Raw genomic sequence first — 25,463 nt, 5'->3', positions numbered from 1 at the left:
GCTTCTTCTTCTTTCGTGTTAACTAAGCAGCAGCAAACAGCAGGTTGAGGTGTTGTTGAGGGTGTCTGTCTTTGTGCGGTGTGGACTGGTCAGGCAGAGTCAGGTACACCCACAATCACCTCCCTTGCAAAATTCTACAGAATTCCCTTCCATTTCCATTTCATAATATCCAATTACCAAACAATGTCGAGTCCAGTAGTTAAACCAACAGTCTTGCTGTTTGCGTAGTGTTGGCGCCGGGCAGCAAGCAGGGCATCTCAGGTCACGCTTCGTGGGCAGGTGACATTTCTGGCGCTGCTCGGCTCGCGATAGTCTCCCAACATGCTCTACGTCCCAGCATAGACAGCGACAAACTCTCGGCTGTGGTTTTGGATGAAGTTTTGGGTAAAATCTGAGATTCAATGCTTACTGAGACAATCTTTGATCTGTCAGTTCGTCCCGCCTCTTTGACTTCTGTCGATTGTCAATCTGAGGTTCGTCAATGGAGCGTGAAGGACTCGGGAGTTCGATAGCGGAGGGTTATTGTCTCGATGATGATCTAAGTGGAGCATCTGTCGAGGGCGTAAGTGGTTTCTTTATTAATTCACAGCACCATCTGTGTCTAACAATTTTTGTAGGAAATAAACGCATCCTCTATCCTCCGAGATCCGGCCAAACAACTCACTGACGAGCACGCGCGAAGCATCGCTTCTTTGCGCGTAGTCGAGCTACTTGACAAGCTTTCCTCTCAGACTCAGACTGCCTCGGGGGTAGCTGAGGCAGTCGGTCAAGGGTGCTTCAGTGAAGATGTCAAGGTGTGCAGATAGTGATAATTATAGCTAGAGTTGTCTATGATTGCTGACTTGAGAATGTATAGTATTGTCAAAATGCGATTGGAGAATTACCAAACTCAGCGACGGCATTGCAAATGACAGCAGACCGAGAGCGTATAGTCGACACTATTCTCCATTTGCTTCAATCCCCAGACTCAGCAGAGTGCGTTGCTTCGAGCAGGATTTGGCAGGCAATCACTGCGATAGATGAGATGCCCGAATTACAACCGGTAGTCGCAGAATGGCTTACCTGTCACGATGCGCAACTGCTCACGCAGTCTCCGACGTGCTTTTCCGACGCGCTAGATTGTCTAAAACGCGTCAAATGTGAGCAAACGCAGTATAGCGTATTGAGCATACTCTTACGTTGCGCGCGCGAGGATATAGCGATGAAGACTGCGATTCTCGAGTGCGTGGTATCAAAAGCGCCGAGCGCGGAACTGTTGTGCGATGATTGTCCTACCGAGCTGGGATATCTCGAATTCTATCTACACGCTGTCGTCAGGTTGTTGAAGGTCAGTTTACAATTTCTAGTTTTGCGTTTATTGGGGTGCTAACAATATAAGGGATGTAGCATCCTGGAGTCTCGTCGAGTCCAGTGCTAAAGTACTTGACAACCGTCGCAGCGCCCGCTCTGCTTTCCAAAAGACTAACCGCTCACCAACCCTTCCGCGTGCTTCTGATCCTCAGCGTAGAGGCCTGTATCTCGCAACCATCCAGCCCCGAGATTCCAATCTACCTGCAAAAGCTAAAACAGCTCGTTCTCATGTTTTCAGATCGTGTAGACTGGGCACTCACCGAGCCGCTCGTGCTAGCGTTCTACATCGCACTGCGGAAAGCACCGAGTTATTTCCCCCTCTCGACCGACGCGTCCAGACAGCTCACGCCTGCGCTCAGACGGATCTGGTATCACGCGCAGTGCGGGGTTTCTAAATTGACTGGCGGCGGGGAGGATGAGAGCGTGAGAAGGCAGTGTGGGAATGTGGTTCTGGTTACGAGGGAGATGTTGAAGCCGGTGAGGTTGAGGAGGGTGAGGCCGCCTTTTGTTAGGTTTTCGTGGAGGGGTGAGGGTGGTGATGAGGTTGGTGAATCTGCTTTGCTGCAGAGGCGGCGGAGGAGGAAGAGACGGGTGGATTGAAATGTTTACGATGATGATATGATTAACCTATTATGTAGTCCGTGTGCAACAACTAGGATATGACGGACTAATTGTTATGGCGTTTAGGAATTTCTTTTGTGTTCTGTGTATCTATTTAAAGGAAAATTACAGGATGGGTATCGGAGTAACTAGAGCGTGCATACAAATGTTTGAAATTTAACGGACTTTGGTCAATAATTCAATGTTTGATTACCACATCATAGTAGCAATTCATATTACTAGCACTATCAATCAGGCAATCCAAACCAATCAAAACAAAACAGAAGAAAAAATATACATTAAGCGAGAGGTAGTCATAAAACAAAGTACTCCAGTAGACTCCGAACCCGTACAATACAATGAATGAAAAATATACAAATTTGAAAATCGAGCAAATCACTGATCAACAGCTTCGCTTTCGTTCTCCTGCTGCCCCTCCTCCTCGTTCTCGTCGTCATGATCAAACGACTCAAAATAATCAATAGCAGCAGCACTAGAACCGACCCCCCACTTCTCCCTATCGCGGCCGTCCTTGGCCTTGATCTCGAGGATAGTCGCCGGTCCATCTTCAGGATGCAAGATCGCCATCTGCAAATTCTTCTCCTGCAGTTTCTCGTCCTGCGCTTTTTGCTCGCGCGAGGTCATCTCCTGCGACGACATGTGCGCAAACTCGGCAGGCTTGACCTCGCCAGCCAGCATGCGCTCGCGCAGGTCGTTCTTCTTGTTCTTGAGCGTCATCAGGTGCGCGCGCATCGAGATCTTGTAGCCCGTGCCGATGTTGGCGCCGCAGGTCTTGTAAATCTCCTGCTCGATCTCCTTCGCCATCTCATCGACGTCGATACCAACCGCCTTCTCGGACTCTCGCAGGGCTGCTGCGAGCACTTCTGTTGTCTGCAAGAATTCATATTGTCAGTAAAACCGGTATTCTATCTCTAAGCGAGGGCGCTGCGGCTGCCGAGCCGCACCGAGCCCTAAACCCACGATCTTCGTCTGCTCACCTTTGCTCGCGTGTTCTCCTCCGTTTCCCGCGACGGCGCTGCGGGTGCCGCGACAGTCACGCGGGACGACCGCCGTTTGCTCATCGCCGGGCGTCGGGGACGGTGTGCCATGACTGACATTGTGCCGGTTTGTTTCTCTTTGAGCGATTGAATTTACTGATGTCTGTGGTTTATGAAGATAATCTACAGGCTGCTGTGTGTTCAATCGTCCTAGCGTTTCTTTGATTCTCTGATTCTTGGATTCTTCCTGTTCGAGATCAAAGGAGAATATTGAATAAGATTGAATGAGAATAAGGCGATTCTGCTTTATTTCCTCCTTTCCACTATTATTCAGATAGTCTTCAGCAAAGGCTACTTTCTCAACCACCGTCTTCGTTTCGGTCTGTCAGCAACAAAAGTGATCGCGCGCCAGGTAGGAAGCCCGCCCTTTTATATCCGACTGCAGGGATTAAGGTTTTTGCCACCGTCTTTCGATTGCCCGATTCGTAATGTCACATGATTTAACTGAATGTGTGAGCAGTGAGGGATTGGTGCTGTGCTGGTGCCCTAAACTGGAGCGCAGAGTAGGGTTTGGCTACGCTCCTCCTGCCTGCTATTTTTTCTTCTGCTTCTTTCTCCCTGTCTTCTCGCAAGTGTCTGTACACCGACCGTTCTCACCGAGTGAGAATGAGCTGGTGGTTCCAGACATGTGCACATCTTCTGTCTTATAATGTAAGTCATCTCTCTATTCCCGTCCCTGGTGTGTTGTAGAAACACCACACCAACCCCCGAGCATCAGCAGCAGAAAGCGAAAGATTATAAAAATTTATTTCTACTGAGGAAGTACATGCAGGACATAAAATAATTAGGAATTCTTCGTTTATGACGTATTCTGCTTGCTCTGGGCGTGTGCAGGCGATTCTGCTGAACGCATTGGTGTGGATTGTTGCTAACGTGGTTGTTGATAGACCCTTTTTCTACCTCTGATATCAATACCGTCTCTTCCTTTTTGTGACCGACTGTTGCTCTGTTTATGGTATGTACTCCTATCCCCACTCTGAAGATCAACGCGCGACGGAGACTGTCTATCGTCATGAGGAAATCTTTCACAATAGTTCTTTGGTGACTTCTATGAGCCTTAAGAAACATGCACTACCATCTGAACTTGTATTCCTCCGTCGTGTGTTTGATCACTATTTCCTCCATATTGATGATAACTAACTGATCAAGAAAGACGTTTTTGTTTAGCTTGTTTGTTTTGATGTTGTCCGGTCATCTCACGAACGGTACGTCTCTACAATATACTTCCGCAATCTTTTCACTCTCGCACATCCCCTTCTCTCTTACGTGCATCCACCTCATTTGACATGATGAAAAAAATTAATTATCAGTTCTGCTTCTGAGTTTTGATGACAACCCAAAATACCAAAAAAGCTCTCTGACACGTCAAATGAGTTTGCACGAGAGAAAGTTGTGTGCAGAGTAAAGGCGCGCGCCTTTTTTTGTTGTACAGAGACTAATCTTGTGCTTAGTTTAGGTTGCTGTTTTAGCTTGTAGATTTGTTTTATCGATAGATCAAAATATGACTTGTTCACTTGTGTACCACCTTCTCTCTCCTCTTCGTATCTCTTCTATGCAAAACTATTAGAGTGATCAAAATTTAAGACAAAATATGCAAATGCAAAACTACTAAATAGAACTGCCAAACGTAATCCAAAACTCAACGCTCCCCCCTCCTCACATTTTCTTTCTGACAATTTTCTACTCCTGCTGCTGCTGCTGCTGCTGCTGCTGCAACTTTGCGTCATACGCCTGCTTCGCCAACACCTCGAGCGCTTCCAATTCGCCGCTACTCTCGCACATGCTTCTGAAGATTGAATCAGGGATCTGCAGCAGCGCGTGCGGCGAGTCGTATTCTTTGATCATGCCCGCGTCCAGAACGAGGATTTTGTCGTAGTCTATGACCGAGCGGAGACGGTGCGCGACTATAATAAGCTGTTAGTATATGTAGAGAAAGAAAAGACGAGGATTGTGAGCGGACGTACTTGTAAGAATCGTGGTGTCTGAGAATTCCTCACGGATCGTCTCCTGAATCTGCGCGTCGGTGTTGTAATCAATCGACGCCGTCGCCTCGTCCAGGAAGATAATCTTCGGCGACCGCAGCAGCGACCGCGCAAGACACATCAGCTGCCGCTGGCCCTGCGACAGGTTGCCGCCTCCTTCAGTAACAGGGCTGTCGAGTCTGTAAAACACATTCATATCGCGCGCCTCGCGCTCCTGCTCCGACAACTGCGCTTGCGTGCTGCTCTCGGCTTCTTCCTCGCCGGGGATGTCGGCGATCAGGTGCACTTGCTTGAGAGAGGTAAACACCTCACGATCGGTGAAATTGTCAAACGGGTCGAGGTTCGAGCGCACGGTACCTGTGAACAGCGTCGGATCCTGCGGGATGATTGTCAACGACTGCCGCAGGTCCCGCAGCCCGATCTTTGAGATATCGATCCCGTCAATCACAATCTTCCCCGTCTCGGCCTCGAGAAACCTAAAGAACGCGGACGCGATCGTCGACTTGCCCGCGCCGGTCCGGCCGACGACGCCGATCTTTGAGCACGGATCGACCGAGAAACTGATGCCCTTGATGACGCGCGGCAGACCGGGCGCGTATCGCAGCGTGAGGTCGGTGACCTCGATCGCGCCGGTCGACGGCCAGTTGTGCGGCGGACGGCTGTCCTCGACGATGTCGGCGGCTTCCTGCTCGATCTGCAGGAACTCGTCGATGCGCTCGACTGAGTTCATGTTCATCTCGTTGGACGAGTACAGGAAGACGACCCAAAACATGTTTTGCGTGAATGTGATTGCGTACGAGAGAATCAACCCCGCGAGTCCAGAGTCAATCGACTTGTGCGCAAGCATCACAAACGTTCCCGCAAAGAACGAAATCAGTCCGCCGGCAAGATCGGTCCGCAGACTCATCCACCGGTTAAGACCCCACATCAGCCACGTCGGCCGCATGTTTGTATCCACCTTGCCCATGCTGTCGGCAATGAATTTCTGCTCGTAGCCGTACGCGCGGATCGTGCTCACACCCACCAGCGTCTCGCCGAAATGCTGGTAGATCGGCGAGCGGGTGACGGATTCCATGCGCTTGAGCTCGCGCGAGGCTTGCAGGTAGAGCAGGTTGATGAAGAAGAAGATCGCGCTGACGACGCTGCCGACGAGTAGAAAGACTGGCATGATTACACTGATGACTCCGATAATCACAATCACTGACAACGTCGAGTGAATCAGGCCCTATAACACAACCTGAGTTAGCATTCATTCTGCGCCCTGAAAGAAAAGATAAATTACTTACCAATGCATCAACAGCAACCTCACGATCGATACTCTCGATATCCTTCGAGAACCGATTAATAATCCTCCCCACCGGCGTCTGATCAAAGAACCTCGGGGTGGCACGCAAAACACATTCGAGCAACCGATCAAACAGCTTCTTCGACGCCGTCAGCGAGCCGTAGAAGAACGCAATCTCGCGCAGGAACGAGAACGTGATGTAGATCAGCGCAATCAGGCCGTAGATCGCAAGGTAGAACCCGGGGCCTTTGGCGTCGCCTGTCGATGCTGCTGACGTGAACATGCTATCGGCCGAGCGGGCGGAGAGGTGCGGGAGCGCGGGGTGGTCCGGGAGAAGGGGGATCATCAGATTCTGAACACCGTTCTGAGGAGCCATATCAAAGATCTGCGAGGTCGAGAAGTTGGACGAAGAACTCAGCTGCGAAGAAGACGCAGCGAAGACGCCTGCCGACTCAACTGATGCAAGCGCCATCGACCACACTTTAACCCAGTACGACTGCGTAATCGCAAACGCCTGATGGAGCACAAGAATAGAGACCGTGATGATCCAGTAACCAACCAGACCCATCGACCGCAGATACGAATAGTACACCCTGAACTTAACCATTCCAACCTGCTGCACCTCGACACTCGCCGTGTTCGCATTCGTCTTGTTAGCCTCCTTTGTCGCCGCCGGCTTGTCCGCAGTTGTTGTCGTCGCGTTTGAAAGCTGGGTGATATCAGTCGCCGACGGCACGCGCGAGACCTCGCGCGAGTTTTGCACACTGGCCAGCAGAAGCTCGTCGGACCCCAGTACTCCCTGCGCGACAACATCCGTCGGCGTACCATCAGCCACCACGCGCCCGTTCTCGAGCACGACGACCTTCGCCGCCTGCGAGAGCGTCAGCGCGACGTTGTGGGATACCAAAATACACGTCCGTCCCTTCATCAACGGGCCGGTGATACACTGCTCGTACAGATAGAGCGCGGTGTGCGAGTCCACGGCCGAGAGACAGTCGTCCAGGATCAGATGCCGAGCAGGAGAGTACAGCGCGCGCGCGAGCGAGATGCGCTGTTTCTGGCCGCCCGAGAGCGAGATTCCCTTTTCGCCGACAAACGTCTGGTCGCCGGAATCGAGGATCTCAAAGTCGCGCAGCAAGGCGCAGAGCTTGACGACCTCGTTGTAGCGCTGCTCGTCGTACTTGTTTGTGAAGAGGATGTTCTCGCGTACGGTGTCGTTTAGCAGCCATGGCTGCTGCGCGCAGTACGCGACCGATTCAACAAGACCGGTATGTCTGTCGCGAATGGGCTGATCGAGCAAGCTAGACCCGGGAAGAAACACTTTTCCTCGCAAGAGATGCATCTCGCCAAGCAAGGCCATCAGCAGCGACGTCTTTCCCGAACCCGTAGGACCGACGATGACCGACAGCTTTTCGGGCTCAAACACGACATTCAAGTTCTGCAGTCGGAAATCGTACTGCGTGTCACTTTCGCCCCATGCAAATGAGGCGTTCTTGAACCCGATCGTAGGATCGCTGGGATCGCTGCGGTGCAGTCCGCGCAGCTGAACATATTTCTGAGTCTCCTCCTCGTTCAGGAAATTCTGAACACGCTCGACAGAGGTCTTGGCTTCGATGACGTTGGTGATCATCTCGGAAAGACGGTCCATAGGATCCTTCATCAGATTGAAAAGCGAAAGCGAACTGAACGCGACCGACGCCGTCAGCTCGTGCTTGGCGACAAGCGTGTAGCACGCAAAAGTGAGGAAAGTGATGATGGTCGGGAATCCGAGCCAAATCGTGGACGCGATCGATACCACGAGAAACCGTCGCCGCAGAGTCTTGAGTTCCTGCAATCGCACCTCCTGCAGCGATGACCGGAACCGCTCTTCCCAGGCGAAAAATTTGATGATCTTGATGCTTTGCAGGATCTCATTTGTCTTTTGGATGCGCTTGTCGGTGATCCCTAGCAGCTCCTTCTGGATCTTGCCGAACGTACGCGAGAATTTGATGTTGATCGGGAGAAGAGTCAGCATGCCGAGAATACCTGCGATCGAACTGGGACCTAGCGTGTCGTACAGCAAAACCATCGAGATCAAAATCATTAGCGTTCCTCGGATCAGCGGATTCAACCGGCCGACAACTTCAGCAATCGAAAACGCATCAACAGCCATCAGATTAATAAGTCGACCGAGATCAACCTGCTCGTCGCGCGCAGGCGCAGACTTTGCAGCAGCTTCCTCTTCGCCTTCAACCTTTTTCCCCTTGCTATCAGATTCCTCGTTTGCTTTCGCTTTCAGCGCAGCCTTTGCTTCGGATGCTTCTTTACTGTCACCTGCATTGACGCCGATTTTCCGCTTCAACGCCTTGCTGTAGAGCTCGGCGACGATAACCGCGCGCACGCGCAACGCAGTCTGTCGGAACGTCCACAGCGTTTGTCCCGAGACAGCCGCGTTGAAAATCGCAAAGAAAAACAGCAAAAACACGTAAAGCCACGCCATATGCGCCGGCTCACGCTCAGGATCCTCCAAGTACCGCAAGATCTGGCGGACGAGCACAGTAGGCCCGAACGTGCAACCTGCGTAGATGAACGAGAATATGACGCCAAAGACAAGACTCGGGCGGAAGTACTTGAGTAAACCGTAGAGCATCGAGCGGGTTCCTTTCGCGACTCTGTAGCCCGGCATCAAAAGCGCTGATCGCATGTCATCTCTGAGATCCCAGACGTCGGCCATAGTCAAGGGCTTGCGATACGACTGCATCGTGATTGCATCGCCCCAGCCAAACGATAGGATGGTGAATATAGACGAGTACGGAGTCGGGTTCGGCGTCATCCCGTTCGTTGCCTCAAAGTACGCGGGTTTGTCGTTGACGGGGGCCATGAGACTGAGCGCGAAGAGAAGAGAGATGCAGAGGAAGTCGAAGAGGGCGAGGAAGCCGGTTAGCGAACGGACATCGCGGATGAGCGATGTGCGCATGTTTACGACGGCGATGAACCAGAGGAAGACGTAGAGAGCTGCGACGTGCACGCGGAGGAAAGGCGAGTTGTATCTCACTGCGGGGGATAGTCGGATGTAAGACAGCCAGAGGAGGTAGGCCTAGACAGCGCGTAAGTCAGCAACCCCCTGTAAACAGCACAGTTCAAAGGTACTTACAGATAGCAAAGTAGTCGCGAAGCAATTGCGAATCATCTCCCGACGTTCATACGGCGGAGGCGGGTACTGCACGAGCACGATACCAAACAGCGCGAGCGCATGGATGACGGTCAACGACAAGGTAATCACAAGCTCGAGCACGGCTCTAAATCTCCTTGCGGGCGTCGCGTTCAAAATCAAGGTCGTAGGCCGATCCGTGTGCGTGACTACCGAAGTCCGCGGAGCTATATCCAGCGCCTCGTCCTCGACATCGCGGTACTCCGCGGCGGAGTGCCGCGAGTGATGAGCGGCGTTGGGCTCGTCGAACTCGGCGCTGGCGTCGGTCGTACGTAGTCTGTAGACGGGTTGGAGGGATTCGTCGTCATCGTCGTCGTCGATGGGACTGATGTCGGTGGGAAGCGCGGAGTAGGCAGCGTCACGTCTTGGGAACCAGCGACGGCGCACGAATTTGAGGAGGCGGACGGTGCTTGTTGTGACGAGAACGGCGAAGGAGACGGTGATAGCCAGGACCGGATACCAAAAATGAAAGTATCTTATAAATGTCATAAGTTAGGATAATTGTTATATCAAAAAAGGAACGAGAGAAGGTAGAAAGAAGCAACGGACCTCGCCTTGACGCAATCGTTAAAGTCGTCTATATCCCAAGTGGGAGAAGGACAGAATACCTGACTCATACTGACCACGCTCGACAAACCAAGCACAGAAGAGCAATAGTCGAAAGAGCAGAGAATTGTCGAGCAATTTTCCGATGGAGAGGAAAAAGAACAGGAATTGAAAAGGGAGGAGGAAAGTGAAAAGGTAAAGAGTCTCGGGTCGAGGAGGTAGCTGAGCGCGCAGAGCGGAAGTGCCGAGGGCAGCTGAAAGCTAATGAGCGATAACTGCCGCGGTGTTTAATTCCGAGACCCCACACTGATAAGCGGTCGCCAGTTGTTTATTATTTACAGAGATAAAAGAAGGTGGTTTAGAGTAGTTACTGTGTTTAGAGTAGCTACTGATTATTGTCGATAACTGTTATTTTAAAGTATTTAACAGAGAAAGAGTGGGCACAAACCAGAAATACCAGCAATCAGCTGCGATAGCGCAATATCTCGAGTATTAGCGTCACCTCCACCTTCACTACCTTATTCCCACCCTCTCCACCGCTTCCAGCGGCCCTAGTAGCATAAACTTCCCAAGATGTACACTTTAATGTAGCTACTGCTTTGATATCTAGGCTTGGACACGGCTTATATACCTATTGAAGATGTTGGTAGGCTGTAAGTGTTCCTGAAATCGGGATTTCCGAGACTCGGTCAAGGCCGTCGGTATCGGCAACGACGGCCCCTCTGCCACAGCCCAGATACTGAAGACAAGCAAGAAAACCAGCCAAGCTCATTGACCTTTCTTCGCAGCTTCTCTTTCTATTTTAGACCACCTCCCCAATCCCAGTCCGTCGCCAGCCACATACCAGGATGGAAACAAGAGATAATGATATACTCGGAAGCGCACCAATTAGGCTTTCCGAGAACCCTAACCGGATGTTCTTTTGTGCTACTGTGCGAGTATGGCGCACACGAGCAGCCGTTCGCTGTTTACTCCCAGTCTAAGTAAGAGAGCTATTCAATGCTAATACAATTTATTGTTCCAAACAATCGACAAAAAGAAAAAGAAAGCAAAAAACACATTATTCCAAACCAGATCTCAAAACACACCAAAAAAGACGCTTTCTATCGCCGCCATCAGATGTATATAAAATGCACTATTGAAATGTACGGTGGCATCATAGCATGTACTTGAACTTCTGCTGCTTCTTGCGCGCAATCAATTTTTGCCCGTTTTTCAGAATCGCATCAACGCTACCGTCGTCGTCGAGGATGTCGATTCCAAACCCGTGCACCTCGCGCAGCGCTCTAGCTTCCCGCGCCGAAATAAGCTCGTACCGCGCAGACTCCTCGTCCGCGTCGTCGTCTTCCTCGTACTCTTCTTCTTCGTCGTCGTCTGCCATCGACGGAACGGCGGCCTCGGTGCCATCCTCAGATACGAGGTGGTAGCGCTCGCTTGCGAAGCTCTCACGGTTAAGCATCGCGAGATGACGGCGAAGGAAGATCGCAAACACAGCCACGAAGAACATGGCAAGCGAGCAAATGATCATTCCCTTTTCGTAGTACGGCGCATTGGACTCTGGGTACAAGCGGGTTCCAATCAGCGGACCACACTGTCCGATCGTGTTGAGCAGCACAATGCCGGTACCCTTGCCAGACTCTGAGGACTGGTTGTTGACAGTCCATGCAATGACGCAGGCGACGACGGAGAAGAAACCTGAGGCGACGAAGAAAATCGCGCAGTAGCGGGTGAAGGTGTCGCGCGAGATTGCAAGCACAAGGTAGCCGGCGGAAGCAATAGATGCGTGGAACACAATAAATTCGGCGCGAGACTTGCGCTTGTCGGAGAGGTAAGTCGTCAGCAAGACCGAGATGAATGCAACTAGGTAGGGTGGTGCCGATAGACCCTGCGCGGTGACTGATTCGTAGCCCATACTACAGCAACGCTTTGTCAGAAAATAAAAGTCATCAATCATTAATCGCACTCAATACTCACTCTCTAAGAATTAGAGGTAAAAACACCGGCATCGAGGCGTATGCAATATTTGCCAGGAAAAACATAGCCTAGAAATCACCAGTCAGAGCAAGGCACCGCCGCATCAATTTCAAACACTGATACTTACGGCAGTCACGTAAACCTTAGGATCCTGCAGAACCTCAAGCGCCTCCTCAAGCTTGAACCCGTGAGACCCAGAGTGGCTAACTTGCTCGCCGTCAATCTCGACACGACGACGATGACGCGCGCGCACGATGATCTTGTCCTTCAGGTTCAAGAAATACGCCGACGACGGACGATCCGGGAGATAGTTCCACACAATGCACGCCATAAACATACAAGGGATACCTTCGACAAAAAGCAGCACGCGCCAGGAGTCGATCGGAGTATGGTCGGCCAGACTGGTGATCATGTATGCCAAGATTCCGGCAAAGGCGGTGGACAGTGGGGCGGCGGACATGAAGATGCCGGTGCGGAAACCAATCTCTTGACGCTGGTAGAAGAAGGAGAGGTACATCGGAACACCGGGGCCAAAGCTGGCTTCACCAATTCCAAGCAAAAACCGAAGGACGAGCAAGAGGTAGTAGTTGAAGACCACCGACTGCAGCGATGCAATGAAACCCCATGCAAAGAGACACATCGTCACGTAGATGTGCGCGGGGACGACGTTCCACAGAAATCCGACCCACTCAAACAAGATATACGAGATATAAAACGCAGTCAGCAGCCAATCGAACTGGTTCGATGACATGTTCAAGGAATCTTGCAAGCCCGCGATGCGAGCGTTGCCAATGTTTGATCGGTCGAGGAAGGCGAGCACGAACAAGGCGGTGATAAGAGGCATGAGGTAGGAGTCGATTTTGCGTCGCACTTGGACCTCCTCTTCCTTTGTAAAACGCAGCAGAACCCGTTTACGCGGACCGTCGCCATTGACGGTCGCGCCGGAGGTTGAGAACAGACTGGCGGTGTCGGAGGACATCGTGGTGGTTCTCCGGGGGTGGAAATGCGCAGGTAGAAGTGGTCGAGGATTTGAGGGCGAATTCAGCAGATACCGCTCAGCAGAGTTCTATCAAAGATGCAGAAGCAGATGCCAACCAGAGCAGGCCGTAAATCAGAGGCGTAAAGCGAGAGAGACTCCGGTGGATGTAGGCCGACCCGGGAGATGCGATAGAGCGAAGCGAGGCGTGGCGACGAGTCCCGACCGAGATTTAAAGAGGATGATAAAGGATTCATGGCTCTTGTTGTGGGGACAGGAGTTCATGCGGCGCAGGCAGGTAGTGTATAAGAAGATGCGTGGCTCTGGACCCGGAATTGTGGGTGCTTCGGAGTCGGCGACAGACCAACCGCAGGCTGGGATGAGAGATTATCGTCGGTTTCGCTCCTTGTTGGTAATCTGGGGGTTTATTCAGTGGAAACATGGAGATCTTTTACAAGGCGGAGGGTGATGTTGCGCGGAGTGGATAGGCTTACGACGGTTTACTCAGCTTGTTGTCGCATCTCGACATCAACTACGCCTGTCCTGTCCTGTCCTGTCCTGTCCTGTCTTGTCTTGTCTTGCCCCGGCATCGCGGTTGAGTCCACGAATAGAACGACAGTCACTGACGATGTATGAGCATTTTAGAGCTGTCGTTGAATATGTCTGCACGCCGGCCGAACAGAGGAATGAAGGCCCCGGCAGAGTTATTGCCTCAGAAGTGTGCCGAGGATGTTGATTGCAGACTTAACCTGTGTTCAGGCACGCTGTTGCGAAATAGTGCAAGTAGTCAGAACAGCTCTATAACAATAAACAAAGATTCTTCAAGTACAAATACAATTGCTAAAGCACTGCGTTCATTCTCACAGCAAGCAAAGCAGAGCCAGCGATAACAGAAACAATGACGCAATTGATTAGTAAACTGCCGGCAGTGATGAAATCCTAAATTCACTTTGCCTCTGCACCGCCCATCGCCCATCTCGAACCCGCCCATCGCCTTCTTCTTCCCTTCTCTGTCTTCTCTGCTCTTCCTCTTCTCGCCGTCGAGTTCTCCAAGCTGTCTTCATCAACCCTTTCTCTTCGCACACTCGGACGCCGTTCCCTCTCTGCGATCTCGAAAACTCACAGGTCTCCCCTCAGACGACTGCCCCTAGCCTCTTCTTCCCCCTCCTGCTCTGTATTGCTCCGAACTTCCGGCAGTGATACTATCTTCTCAACCATCAACCTGGGTTCCATCTTGTCATCCCAGTACTCAACCGCAAGCAGCAGCTCTCCGGCCGAAATGTCAAAGTATCAGGAACAAGTCAAGGAGCTTGTGGCGGAGAACCCGATTATTGTCTTTAGCAAATCGTGAGCGTCACCGTCTTCTGGTCTGTCTGATGTCTATCTTTACTAACCTGTCGTTTAGGTGGTGCCCGTATGTTTGCTTCATGGCCCTGAACAGCTCCTGTAGAGCAAAACACTGACTGATCTTCACAGGTACTGCCGCCAGGCCAAGACCACTCTCGACGCCGAGAACGTCCAGCACAAGGATCTCGAGCTCGACCAGATGGGTATGTTTTGTTTGTAAAGCACTCTGTTGACTGCAAATACAGCTTGCTGACGGATGTTTGTGTACATAGACACCGGCGACGCCATCCAGGCTGCTATTGGCGAGCTCACCGCGCAGCGAACCGTCCCTGCTATCTTCATTGGCGGCAAGTTCATCGGCGGTACGTCTCCTTCTTTTATTTTGAATGCTTTGAAACGTGTGGAGATTCAATGTACTGACCTACTGTGACTCTATAGGAAACTCCGATCTGCAAGCTTTGAAGCGTAACGGAAGATTGAAAGTTATGTTGAAGGAGGCCGTTTCGACTGCTTAAACGGTTACTTGATGTCTTTAATCTCTATTGAGGTGACGATGTTTTTGATTAGCGGTCGGATCAGTGCTTGGTTTTGATGTCTATTAGTTAAAGAAGGTCTAAAGTATGATGCAGTTCTGTGCACGCAAGACTGAGTGATTGAATATATTGATTTCAAGACAGTAAATTCAATTCTCAGTAATTTATACAATGTACAGAACGTAATAGTGGTCCATTCAAGACGTTTCATTTCCCAGATACTATATACCGTATACTATATGCCGGATTATGGATTATTGACGTAGAGAAGAATAAAGTACTGCAACCCTGACTGAGCCGCAACCAACACTCGGTGCCCGAGGAATCTAATCTCTACCCGCGCAATTACGCCATCTCCACCACATCCTCTACACATTCGTTCTCCACCTACTTTCCCCTGTTTTTTCATTGTTTAAAAGTCGACAAAACCGCAAGATGAGTGCCCAGGCTAAAGTCAAAGAATACGTCGCCAAGAACCCAATCATGGTGTTCAGCAAAACGTGAGTTGTCTACTTCTCTTGCTGCTATATCCGAGCTGAAGTGGACTGGTTTACTAAATATATGCTTATATACAGATATTGCCCGTGTGTATCCTCTATCTAACCTGCAATGAGTCGAAGAGATTGTTTGCTGACGAAACGTATCTTCATAGCTACTGCGTTCACGCAAAGAGTCTTCTCGAGAAAGAGTCAAAGGCCGTGGCGGCTAAAGTCCTCGAACTCGACGAGATGGGCAGTAAGTTCATTCACAGTCTCGCTCTCTTTAATGTCTTTTACGAGAATTGATGGCTGACGATACCTGATAGGAGAGGGAAGCGAGCTCCAGAACGCGGTCAAGGAGCTGTATCAGCACCGCACCGTGCCCGCTGTCTTTATCGGCGGAAAATTCATTGGCGGTAAGTCGTCTTCTTTTTCTTCCTTTTGATTACCATCACTTTGTGCTGATTAGTATATTTTTGCTGTGTTTAGGAGATTCGGACTTGACTGCTCTGAAAAACAGCGGTAAGCTCGATGCGCTTCTCAAGGAGCTGTAAAGATGGTCTATAGGTCGGTTTGAGCTCCTACTTCGAGGATATCAACTACAACTGTATTTTAAATAAAATCTATTTACAAACTTCATATAAACTATAAAGTTAAGGCGTAATACTCGCGATACTCTCCGCAAACGACACGCGCGCTTCCTCACTCGCAGCAGTCGGCGGCGTAAGATAATGCAAAAACAAAGCCTTGACAATGGTCTTATCCGTAACGACCCCCAATCTCTCCTTCTCCGCCTCCCTCGGCGCCGCGTACGTCATCGTCAAACTGCCCTTATCGTCGATCGTCAGCAGCAGCTCGCTATTCCGCGGCGCGGTCATCTTGCGCCCCAGCGCGCTGCGGATCTCGGCGATGCCGGAGCCGGAGTCGGCGGATTGGTCGATTCGGCGGTTTTTGATGCTCGCCATGATTGATCTGACGAAGCCGTCGCGCAGGTGCGAAAAGTCGGTGTTGCGACTGGGCACGATGCGGAGCGCGAAGCGGACGTTGGAGTCGAGAAGGGTGGTGAAGAGGTCGAGCGCGGTGTCGGGGTCCAGCGCGGCTTCCTTGGCGTCTTTGTCGGATTTCAGAGCTGAGAGGGTGCTCGTGATTTTCGGGATGTCGTCTTTGTCGACGTAGATGCCGACTAGTATATAATGTCAGTCGAGTTTGTTCGTTTACAGGACGTAAGATGGTGAAAGAAACATACCTGCGTAGACATGGATCTTCAAAAACGAAACAGTCCGCACGCCTAATCCCAAAAGCCACAGCTCCCGCCCATCAACCTCAATCCGGCGCAAGAACGGGTCTACTTTCGTCCCAGGCTGCCAAGCATCTTCCGGGAACAGCGCCTGGTATTTCGGCTCGACGGCGTTGAACGTTTCCTGCTCGATTGATCCCGCAAAGTAGAAACTGTACAGGATCGTCGCGGTCGCAAAGATTGATCCGACCGCGAGAGCTTTGAGAGGCGAGGAGGAGGCGTGCTGCGTTGAGGAACGGGTCGAGAATGAGATGGAGGAAGGCGATGATCGCGGCATTGTGCGAAAGCGGTTGCGAAGCACGACATTGCGCAATGCGCCAGAAGCAGGGCTGCGACTGACGTTTCTCAGCAGAATAGAAGACATTGGATGGAGTTATTGATCGAGGGTGTCAATTGAGATGTAGAGCTCTGGTGGGGGCTGATGTCTGAGGTTTCGAGATTGGTGTCTCCGGGCAGAGAAGCAGTGAATTTCGAGCCGCGCGAGTTGAGATGTCGACTTTGTCAGTGTGCCTGTTTAGTGTGCGTTTCTTCTCTTTTCAATCTTATCATTCTACATTTCTACAGTCTATAGGCACTGATATTTAAAAGAATACTGCTGTATCAATAAAACTATTTACATTATTTCAACACATGTATAGAAAGCTACCCAAACCATACCAACATCATATACATATTTCTCAGTACTTGCTCTTACTTTGCCTCCTCGCCATTGCCCTCCTCAAGCTGCTGCTTTCTAGCCTCCAGCGTCAAGTACAATCCCGTCGACGCCGAGCTCAAAGTGTTGACCAAGCCAGCACCGCGCAGCACCTCGAGCACGCCCGCAAGTTCGGCGCGCACCTGGTCGAACGAGCCAAGGTTTTTGACCGCATCCAACTCCTCGCCCGAGAACAGCTTGTTCTCGATAACCGCGCCCATGAGCACGAGTCTGCCGCCGGATTTCTCGACGACCTCGACCGCGGAGCCGATCAGCGCGGGGTCCAAGCCCTCGAACGAGAGCACGGCGGTCGGGCCCTCGACCAATCTCATGGCCGGGTGCATATCCCGCTTCTTGGGCCATCTGTACTTGCGACGAGCCTCCCAGCTCGCGGGATCCGGGTGCTGGATGCCGCGGAGTGTGACTTTGAACAGGGCTGTGTTGAGGACGGTGTACTGGACGCCGAGTTTCTTGAATTGCGAGCGCACATTGAACGAGTCGTCCTTGCGGAAATTGTTGTGCTGCACATAGATCTGGACCGGCCGATTCCGCAAGAGGTACGCGTACCGATCAATCAGATACGTCTTGCGCGAGTCGATATGCTTCACGGTCTTGCGCACAGCTTCTTCTGATGGTGAGGATGTCGAAGACTCGGCGGCAGCCTGCGCGAAGCCCCGTATTGTGGAAAATATTCTCGACAGCGAGCCGCGAGTGCTCAGCACCCGCTGAGATAGTAGACTGTTGAACATTGCTTCTCTTTCTCCTCCGTTTTGCTTCTAGTTCAACTGAATCCGCTGTGGTTTAAAGAGAATTTGGTTGTTTCCGAAAATTTCACGAAAGCTTAATCGAGGGCGGTGGTTGAAGACAAGTACAAAGGCCTTTGCTGACATTTAATGGAAAAAGTGACTCTCCGGGAACTCGGCAGGCATCGATCAGGGAAAACCTGTTCTCTCCAAAATTGAACAGCAGCGGCGTTGAGATTTTGGGAGTGCGATAATAGAAGCAATAGAAGCAAGAATAGCAGCAAGAATGGTGTCTCCTCTGACGCCCTACCTCAAGACACTGACAGACCCGCATTCGAGCCTCAACGAGGGCGACATCCGCACATGTCTGCACATCATATTCACGAATGACATTTCGCCAGTGCAGGTCTCGGCGTTCCTGATCGGCTTGCGCGCGCGGGGACTTGACCGGGATCCGCAGGTGATTGCGGCGGCGGTGAGCGCGATGAAGGAGTTTTCGCTGTCGGTGAATGTGGAGAGTAATGGCTACGTCGATATCGTTGGAACCGGTGGAGATGGTAAGGATACGTTTAATGTGTCGACGACGTCGGGGTTGGTTTGTGCTGGTATGGGTTTGCGGATCTGTAAGGTTAGTACATAACATGTGATATTTTTCTCAGATCATTGTTGACTGGAATGAACAATTGGACGGAAACTGACATACATATGCTTATAGCACGGCAATAGAGCGGCAACTTCGTCCTCAGGCGCCGCTGATGTACTGGCCTCTCTCGGCTGCTCAGTGCAATCAGTAACCTCCTTCACCGCCCCTCAAGTCCTGCGAGACTCTCCCTTCTGCTTCCTGTTCGCGCCAGTGTACCACCCGATCATGGGCAAGATCGCCCCAATTCGCAAAGCGCTCGGTGTCCCCACGATCTTCAACTGTCTCGGCCCGCTGCTCAACCCGGCGCCAATCTCCTCACGTATAATTGGCGTCAATACACCAGACCTCGGACCGATCTTTGCGCAGTCTATTATCCTGCTCGACAAGAAAGCCGGCACGACGTCGTCGTCGATGGTCGTGTGGGGTGAGGAAGGTCTCGATGAGATCTCTCCTGCTGGTACTACTCGTATCTGGAGAGTCCTCCCTGGCAGCGAGGAAATCGTCGAAAGCGTAATCTCGCCCGCCGATTTCGGCCTGTCGACGCATCCGCTCGAAGACGTCGCATCAGGCACGCCAGAGGAGAACTCGGAAATGGTCAGGAAACTTGTCGGCGGAGAGCTACCAGAGGGACATCCTATCCTAGACTACGTTTTGTTGAACGCCGGTGCGCTTTCTGTGGTGGCTGGCAAGGCTAAGGACTGGAAGGAGGGAGTCGAGCTTGCGCGCAAGAGCATCAACGAGGGTGGAGCGAAGAAGGCGCTCGAGGCGTTTGTTAGCGCTACGGCGAAGGCGAGTGCTACTATTGAGGCTTCTGAGGCTTCGTAGGCGGTTTATAGAGAAGAGCAATGTAATATACGACTATAGAATGAGCCTACGGTGAGCAGAGGTGACTTACGGTTCTAGCTACTGACCGCATCCATTGCCGCGTCAATGCACAGAAACCACAGCACGTACACGTAGATTTCCTCCAATCGACAGAAGATCGGACATATCTCATAAATGACAGTCTCTTGATACACGTATGGCCCGACCGACGACTCGAATTCGCCGACTGGGATGGGCGGTGCGTAGGCTCGGTTACTGCCGGAAAGCTTGCGACGCGGTGAAGGCAGCACTCGCCCAGAAGTTTCTCCATTCCCGACCACTGTCGACTACTCTCGACAATATTCACAAATCAGCCCGAGATAGCAGTTATACACTGCAGACTAGAAAAACGCGCTGAATGGCCAATAAAAGCCTCGGGACAGGGAATTAGCTGCGCGGCTTGCCAGTCAAGTCCGCGGAGAAGCAGAAAGCGAAGCGGCGCAAGAGCCGCGCCGGTATCGGCCACGTGTGGCGAGATGAAGAGAGGAATTAGAGTTGTTTAAAGTGGATCGTAGAGTACATGTATTCATTATTATACAAGCAGGTGCATATATAGCCAAAACAAGGTCACGTTTTTTCAGCTAATTTTTTCCTCGAGGATTTGAACGAAGCCTTGAAAAGAGCCGTCGGGAAGGTGACTCTATTTTTCTGCATCTTCTTCTTCTTCTCCTCTGTTCGTGGCTATATTCTCGGCTTTTCGCTTTATTCCTCTACTTCTGCATAGTCCTCGTCTTCTGTACAGCTTCTCTATTCAAAATGCCGATGCTCGCAGACCCCTCAATCAAGTACAAAAAGTTCCCGTCCATGAACTTGCCCAACCGGCAATGGCCTTCAAAGTCTCTGGACAAGGCTCCTAGATGGTTGGCCACTGATCTGCGCGACGGAAACCAGTCTCTTCCCGGTGTGTATTTCCTTTTTCCATGTTATGTGCTTTGTATGATTTTGAAGATCAGCTAGCTGACTGCGTACAGATCCGATGTCGGTCCAGGAGAAAGAGCTCTTCTTCGACAAGCTCGTCGAAATCGGATACAAGGAGATTGAGGTCGCTTTCCCCTCGGCTTCGCAAATAGATTTTGACTTCACCCGGGGCGTCGTCAAGCGTGCGCCCGATGATGTCTGGATCCAGGTTCTTTCGCCCTGCCGCGAAGAGCTCATCCGTCGCACTATCGACTCCCTCAAGGGAGCAAAGAAAGCCATCGTTCACCTGTACCTCGCTACCTCTGAGTGCTTCCGGAGAATAGTCTTTGGCATGTCGGAGGATGAGAGCGTGGAGCTTGCTGTGCGCTGCACCAAGTTGGTCAGATCGTTGACCAAGGACGATCCCTCTACCGCCGGAACCGAATGGCAATACGAGTTCTCTCCCGAGACCTTCTCCGACAGCTCGCCCGAGTTTGTCATCCGAATCTGCGAGGCCGTCAAGGAGGCCTGGGGTCCGACCGAGGAGAACAAAATCATCTTCAACCTGCCCGCCACCGTCGAGATGTCGACTCCCAACGTCTACGCCGATCAGATCGAGTACTTTTGCACAAACATCAGCGAGCGCAACAAGATCGCCGTCTCTCTGCACCCGCACAACGACCGCGGCTGCGCTGTCGCAGCTGCCGAGCTTGCGCAGATGGCGGGCGCAGACCGTGTCGAGGGCTGCTTGTTTGGAAACGGCGAGCGGACCGGAAACGTCGATCTCGTCACCCTTGGATTAAATCTGTACACACAGGGTATCTCCCCCAAAATTGACTTCAGCGATATCTTGTCGATCATCAAGGTCGTCGAGCAGTGCAACAAGATCCCCGTCCCCGAGCGCTGGCCTTACGGTGGCCAGCTCGTCGTCTCCGCCTTCTCCGGATCCCACCAGGACGCCATCAAGAAGGGCTTCAACAACCGTACCGAGAGTGTCAAGGCTGCCATCACCGACGGCTCGATCGAGACCGCGGACGAGTTCAAGTGGCAGATTCCCTACCTGCCTTTGGATCCCAAGGACATCGGCCGTACCTACGAGGCCGTCATTCGCGTCAACTCCCAGAGCGGCAAGGGCGGTGCTGCCTGGATCATCCTCACACAGCTCGGCCTCGATCTGCCCCGTGGCTTACAAATCGCATTCTCAAAGATTGTCCAGAAAGAGGCCGAAAAGGTCGGTCGCGAGCTCAAGAGCGCCGAGATCGAGGCGCTGTTCAGAAAGGAGTACATCGACAACGGCTTCACGCTCAAGGACTACGACACCATCCGCGTCGATGCCGACACCCGCAAGTTTGTCGGTGTCGTCGAGGTCGACGGCCGCGAGATCAAGCTGAGCGGCACCGGCAACGGTCCTATCTCCGCCTTCACCGACGCCCTGTCAAACGGCTTCGGCGTCAAGGTCGAGGTCTGGGATTACAAGGAGCACTCTATCGGCCAGGGTTCCAAGGTGCGTGCCTCGACCTTCATCGAGATCAAGGTTAACGGACAAAAGGCAAGATGGGGTGTCGGCATCCACGAGGACGTCGTCCAGGCCTCGATCTTGTCCATCCTCTCTGGCTTTGCTGGGTTCCTATAAAGTGTCCCTCTTCCTTCGAAAACATACTATACCTCCTAATTTAACGGCTACAAAAAAAGCTACGCATACATATCTGGAAAAGTGGTGCAATGGGTTTATTTTATTCGATGTTTGGATAAGATCGTCTCTGTTCGATATGAGCGATAATTCTCCTGTTGTCGTTTTCTATTACGTTCGGAGACTTCTTTTCTCTCTTTTTGTTTGATGGTAAAACCGATCGGATCGGACCTAAGTTTTTTTTCTTCATTTTTCTTTTCGCCAAAAGTAATTTAACGATTTGTTTGTTGGAAAATGTGTGGGATATAGCAGCGTGTAACTTTGATGTTAATTAGATGGATTTTTCTTTCACTACTCATTGTGATTATAGACCATCTGCCATGCTTTCTCATTAACAGATTAACCAGCTTTATTAAGCCAATTTATTCATCTGTGGTGATTATAATACTACTGTGATTTAGACCATTGTTTCTGATTAGTGATAGAAGAAGTACAGTTAGCAGTTAAGGATCCACGTAAATTAAAGCATGCGGCGCTTGTCCCGGGCTGCCTCCGCGAAGCCGGCCGGAGCTGTCGGTATCAACAATCAAGTGCAATTCGGCATTCTTCCTCTTTGCTCTTATATACCTCCTTCTCTCTGGAATTCACTGCTTTCCTTCTCAAAAACCCTCTCAAAAACCTTTTTGGGTGCTGCTTGTATACCAAATACCTCTGCATTGTATCATGGCTTGTCCTCGTGTATTCATCGCTCGTCACGGGTAAGTGATTGTGTGAAGTGAATCGGATTATCAGCGTGATACTAACCCTCGACAGCGAGACGGAATGGTCGCTTTCCGGACAACACACATCGTTCACCAATCTCCCTTTGACGCCCAACGGCGAGCGCCGAGTGAAGGCGACCGGCCAAGCGATGGTCGGCAAAGACCGTCTGATTGACCCCCGTCACGTTCTGAAAGTGTACATCTCGCCGCGCCTGCGTGCGCAGCGCACTTTCCAGCTGCTGATGGGCGACAACAAGTCGCTGATCGGCGAGGACCGTATCGTGATCGACGACCGTGTGCAGGAGTGGAACTACGGCGACTACGAGGGCCTCAAGACGAAGCAGATCAGGGCGCTGCGGACCGAGCGCGGGCTCGATTGGCCGGCGGACGAGGCGAGCGGGAAAGAGGCCAAGGTCTGGGATATCTGGTCGGACGGGTGCGAGAACGGCGAGAGTCCGCTGCAGATCACCGAGAGACTCGATGATGTGATTAAGGAGATCCAGGAGTTGCAGCGTACGCACCAGGGCCAGCCCAGGCAGGATATCCTGGTCGTTGCGCATGGACATATTCTGCGCTCGTTTGCGATGCGCTGGGTCAAAAGAGATATCAAAACTAACCCCGCCTTGCTGCTCGAAGCCGGTGCGATTGGCGTTGTCAGCTACGAGCATAACAATATCGACGAGCCGGCTATCTTGCTCGGTGGTGCGTTTATAGTGCCGGATACCGAGGAGGAGAAGACTGAGAAAGAGTCAAAGTAGGCTCTGGGATCGAAAATTTTGTGAATCTGTTTTGTATAGATGTTGTGAACTTGGTTTGTATAGACGGAGATTCTGTATTATATCAGCAGAACAGAGGCTGTCTCTGTGTATATAGTATTAGATATTAAGTTCTTTGCTCAATCTGCGAAAAAATCCTCCTTGATATCATCGTCCCCCCAGTCCGAGCTGCCGCTAGAACCCTCATCGTCACTATTCCCGGCTGCATGATTGTGATTAAACTCGTATCCGGGCGGTAACATCGCCATACTATCCGGATCATAGTCATTCCCAGATGTGACTATTATATTCCGTTCGACGTCGACTTTTTTCTCACTGCTGCCGTTGATCGTCAATCCGACTTCGACTCGCAGACTGTGCCGTAGCTTCATGCTTTTGATTGTAAAGCTCGGCGGCGTATCCTCCGGCCGTATTATCAGCGCCTTTAGCTTCTCGCACTCGACTTGGTACTGCGGGATTCCAGAGGTCGACAACATCCGCAAGCTCATTCCGATATTCTTCAGCTCTAAAAGCGTCGTCGTCCGCGGCTCGGGCATCATTATCAGGCCGCCTGCGGTTCCGTCCGTGTTTGATTTCAGCACGACTTTGATCGACGTGATGTCAAACTCGTTGATAATGCCTCTGATCCGACTCATATCGTCGACGTCGATCGACAAGCCTAGCTTGAGCGAGAACGGAACGTTGTGGGGTAACCGCGCGTGCGGAAATATCTCGGAACTGAGCTTCACCGGCACGCCAACGACCATCGTCCCTTTCGATCCAAAACTCATCAGCTGGCGGAATCCCGACGCTTTCGGCAGCGCTCCGGGCACAAAGTACGAGTCTGGCAGTCTGATGCTCTTCGCAGACAGCATGTTTAGTTGCGTGGTGACGAGGTCGTTGAGTGCTTCGTCGTCGCTGGACTGCAGCAGTGCCGCGGGTGCCAGACGCACGACCTTCATCGCCGACTTGTTCATTTTGAAAATCCCCGCGCGGCGGGCGACCGCGCGCACACCGTACTTGACAATGAACCGACTCGATGGCGGCATTGAGGGCGGCAGCGGTAGCGTTGTGGTCCCGCGATCTGTGTGCTTGACGCGGGCGTACCCGCAGCGCTGGTAGCGTCTGTGGCCGTCGCTGATGCCGGGCGCGTAGGGACAGCCGGAGAAGATTGGGATATCGATGCTGAACCGGATCGTGTTTTTGCCGGGCTGTAGGGTCAATTTCTCGTACGGCGGCACTTCGTCGATCGTCTCTGTCGGACGATCGGTAGGTGCAGAAGACGAGGACGAGGGCCCATCGGGCGCGACGTAGAGCTGCACTTTTTTGTTTGCGTGGGTGTGTCGTTCTATAAACGTCTGGTTCGAGACACTCGAGTTCGACGCGGTCGTCGATGTACCTTTAAACTGAACATAGAGCTCTGTCGGCATGCTATTTGCATTGTCGACAAACAGCTCGACCGTTCCTCGGAGTGGGTATCCCGCAAACGCAGTCTGCGAGTCAACTACACCGTAACCTTATCAGCAACCACAGCCGAGCCCACGATAAAAAAGACATTAAACGTACGATGAAGCTTAACGCGCATTATTTTCCTCTCTCCAGCTTGCAAAAAGGGGATACTTTTCGTCTCTTCAAAATTCCATTCGGTAAGACAGGTTGATAGAGAGCAAAGGAAGGAAGCCAAGCCCTGGGCTTGCGAATGAATATAAGTTATCCGGGCGGGTGGCAGTCGAGTCAGTGTCAGTGGCTTGTGCCTAGATCCTTGATTTACTTGTTCGGTCAAAGTTCCCCCTGCTCACTACGCACACGGCTAATTTATATTCATCAATCTACTTCTGAAACATAAACCGCTAATCTTA

General features: G+C 51.6%; 12 protein-coding genes across 12 annotated transcripts; 6 read left to right on the top strand and 6 right to left on the bottom strand.

Moving 5' to 3' along the window:
• Positions 1-249: 249 nt before the first annotated feature.
• On the top strand, positions 250-2,178 carry BZA70DRAFT_187071 (uncharacterized protein). Its single transcript, XM_064909994.1, has 4 exons — positions 250-562; positions 618-794; positions 857-1,327; positions 1,387-2,178. The coding sequence occupies exons 1-4, from the start codon at positions 482-484 to the stop codon at positions 1,948-1,950; spliced, it is 1,293 nt and encodes a 430-aa protein (XP_064767907.1). The 5' UTR covers positions 250-481; the 3' UTR covers positions 1,951-2,178.
• A 168-nt stretch (positions 2,179-2,346) lies between these two features.
• BZA70DRAFT_290186 (transcription factor S-II, central domain-containing protein) lies at positions 2,347-3,068 on the bottom strand (the record flags this gene model as incomplete). Its single annotated transcript, XM_064914189.1, has 2 exons — positions 2,347-2,841; positions 2,949-3,068. 2 exons carry the CDS (start codon positions 3,066-3,068, stop codon positions 2,347-2,349), a joined length of 615 nt encoding a protein of 204 aa, XP_064767906.1.
• A 1,314-nt stretch (positions 3,069-4,382) lies between these two features.
• Positions 4,383-9,371, bottom strand: BZA70DRAFT_187291 (putative ABC bile acid transporter). The gene is made up of 3 exons (XM_064909996.1): positions 6,277-9,371; positions 4,973-6,215; positions 4,383-4,912 (listed from the first exon to the last, which is right to left on the bottom strand). Exons 1-3 carry the CDS (start codon positions 9,229-9,231, stop codon positions 4,689-4,691), a joined length of 4,422 nt encoding a protein of 1,473 aa, XP_064767905.1. The 5' UTR covers positions 9,232-9,371; the 3' UTR covers positions 4,383-4,688.
• Positions 9,372-11,006: 1,635 nt separating this feature from the next.
• Positions 11,007-13,165, bottom strand: BZA70DRAFT_280206 (major facilitator superfamily domain-containing protein). The gene is made up of 3 exons (XM_064912910.1): positions 12,113-13,165; positions 11,986-12,053; positions 11,007-11,924 (listed from the first exon to the last, which is right to left on the bottom strand). Exons 1-3 carry the CDS (start codon positions 12,962-12,964, stop codon positions 11,168-11,170), a joined length of 1,677 nt encoding a protein of 558 aa, XP_064767904.1. The 5' UTR covers positions 12,965-13,165; the 3' UTR covers positions 11,007-11,167.
• Positions 13,166-13,923: 758 nt separating this feature from the next.
• On the top strand, positions 13,924-15,079 carry BZA70DRAFT_280200 (thioredoxin-like protein). The gene is made up of 5 exons (XM_064912909.1): positions 13,924-14,308; positions 14,367-14,375; positions 14,438-14,511; positions 14,581-14,670; positions 14,747-15,079. Exons 1-5 carry the CDS (start codon positions 14,241-14,243, stop codon positions 14,821-14,823), a joined length of 318 nt encoding a protein of 105 aa, XP_064767903.1. The 5' UTR covers positions 13,924-14,240; the 3' UTR covers positions 14,824-15,079.
• BZA70DRAFT_280196 (putative GRX1-glutaredoxin) lies at positions 15,007-15,976 on the top strand. The gene is made up of 5 exons (XM_064912908.1): positions 15,007-15,341; positions 15,417-15,425; positions 15,494-15,576; positions 15,647-15,736; positions 15,810-15,976. The coding sequence occupies exons 1-5, from the start codon at positions 15,277-15,279 to the stop codon at positions 15,872-15,874; spliced, it is 312 nt and encodes a 103-aa protein (XP_064767902.1). The 5' UTR covers positions 15,007-15,276; the 3' UTR covers positions 15,875-15,976.
• On the bottom strand, positions 15,974-16,981 carry BZA70DRAFT_268064 (chalcone-flavanone isomerase-domain-containing protein; the record flags this gene model as incomplete). The annotated part of the gene is made up of 2 exons (XM_064911137.1): positions 15,974-16,503; positions 16,567-16,981. The coding sequence occupies 2 exons, from the start codon at positions 16,979-16,981 to the stop codon at positions 15,974-15,976; spliced, it is 945 nt and encodes a 314-aa protein (XP_064767901.1).
• Positions 16,982-17,114: 133 nt separating this feature from the next.
• BZA70DRAFT_186835 (uncharacterized protein) lies at positions 17,115-18,200 on the bottom strand. Its single transcript, XM_064909993.1, has one exon. The coding sequence runs from the start codon at positions 18,058-18,060 to the stop codon at positions 17,308-17,310; it is 753 nt and encodes a 250-aa protein (XP_064767900.1). The 5' UTR covers positions 18,061-18,200; the 3' UTR covers positions 17,115-17,307.
• Positions 18,201-18,340: 140 nt separating this feature from the next.
• BZA70DRAFT_239193 (glycosyl transferase family, a/b domain-containing protein) lies at positions 18,341-19,522 on the top strand (the record flags this gene model as incomplete). Its single annotated transcript, XM_064910467.1, has 2 exons — positions 18,341-18,682; positions 18,770-19,522. 2 exons carry the CDS (start codon positions 18,341-18,343, stop codon positions 19,520-19,522), a joined length of 1,095 nt encoding a protein of 364 aa, XP_064767899.1.
• Positions 19,523-20,317: 795 nt separating this feature from the next.
• BZA70DRAFT_239203 (Leu42 alpha-isopropylmalate synthase) lies at positions 20,318-22,091 on the top strand (the record flags this gene model as incomplete). The annotated part of the gene is made up of 2 exons (XM_064910469.1): positions 20,318-20,462; positions 20,533-22,091. 2 exons carry the CDS (start codon positions 20,318-20,320, stop codon positions 22,089-22,091), a joined length of 1,704 nt encoding a protein of 567 aa, XP_064767898.1.
• A 495-nt stretch (positions 22,092-22,586) lies between these two features.
• On the top strand, positions 22,587-23,716 carry BZA70DRAFT_248969 (histidine phosphatase superfamily). Its single transcript, XM_064910673.1, has 2 exons — positions 22,587-22,846; positions 22,902-23,716. Exons 1-2 carry the CDS (start codon positions 22,812-22,814, stop codon positions 23,605-23,607), a joined length of 741 nt encoding a protein of 246 aa, XP_064767897.1. The 5' UTR covers positions 22,587-22,811; the 3' UTR covers positions 23,608-23,716.
• BZA70DRAFT_280191 (uncharacterized protein) lies at positions 23,717-25,356 on the bottom strand. The gene is made up of 2 exons (XM_064912907.1): positions 25,171-25,356; positions 23,717-25,108 (listed from the first exon to the last, which is right to left on the bottom strand). Exons 1-2 carry the CDS (start codon positions 25,187-25,189, stop codon positions 23,745-23,747), a joined length of 1,383 nt encoding a protein of 460 aa, XP_064767896.1. The 5' UTR covers positions 25,190-25,356; the 3' UTR covers positions 23,717-23,744.
• Between the last annotated feature and the right edge of the window lie 107 nt (positions 25,357-25,463).

The sequence above is a fragment of the Myxozyma melibiosi genome, assembly GCF_037950935.1.
Source record: "Myxozyma melibiosi strain Phaff 52-87 chromosome Unknown BZA70scaffold_7, whole genome shotgun sequence".
Taxonomy (NCBI): Eukaryota; Fungi; Ascomycota; class Lipomycetes; order Lipomycetales; family Lipomycetaceae; genus Myxozyma; species Myxozyma melibiosi.
This window is presented reverse-complemented; position numbering and strand designations above follow the sequence as displayed.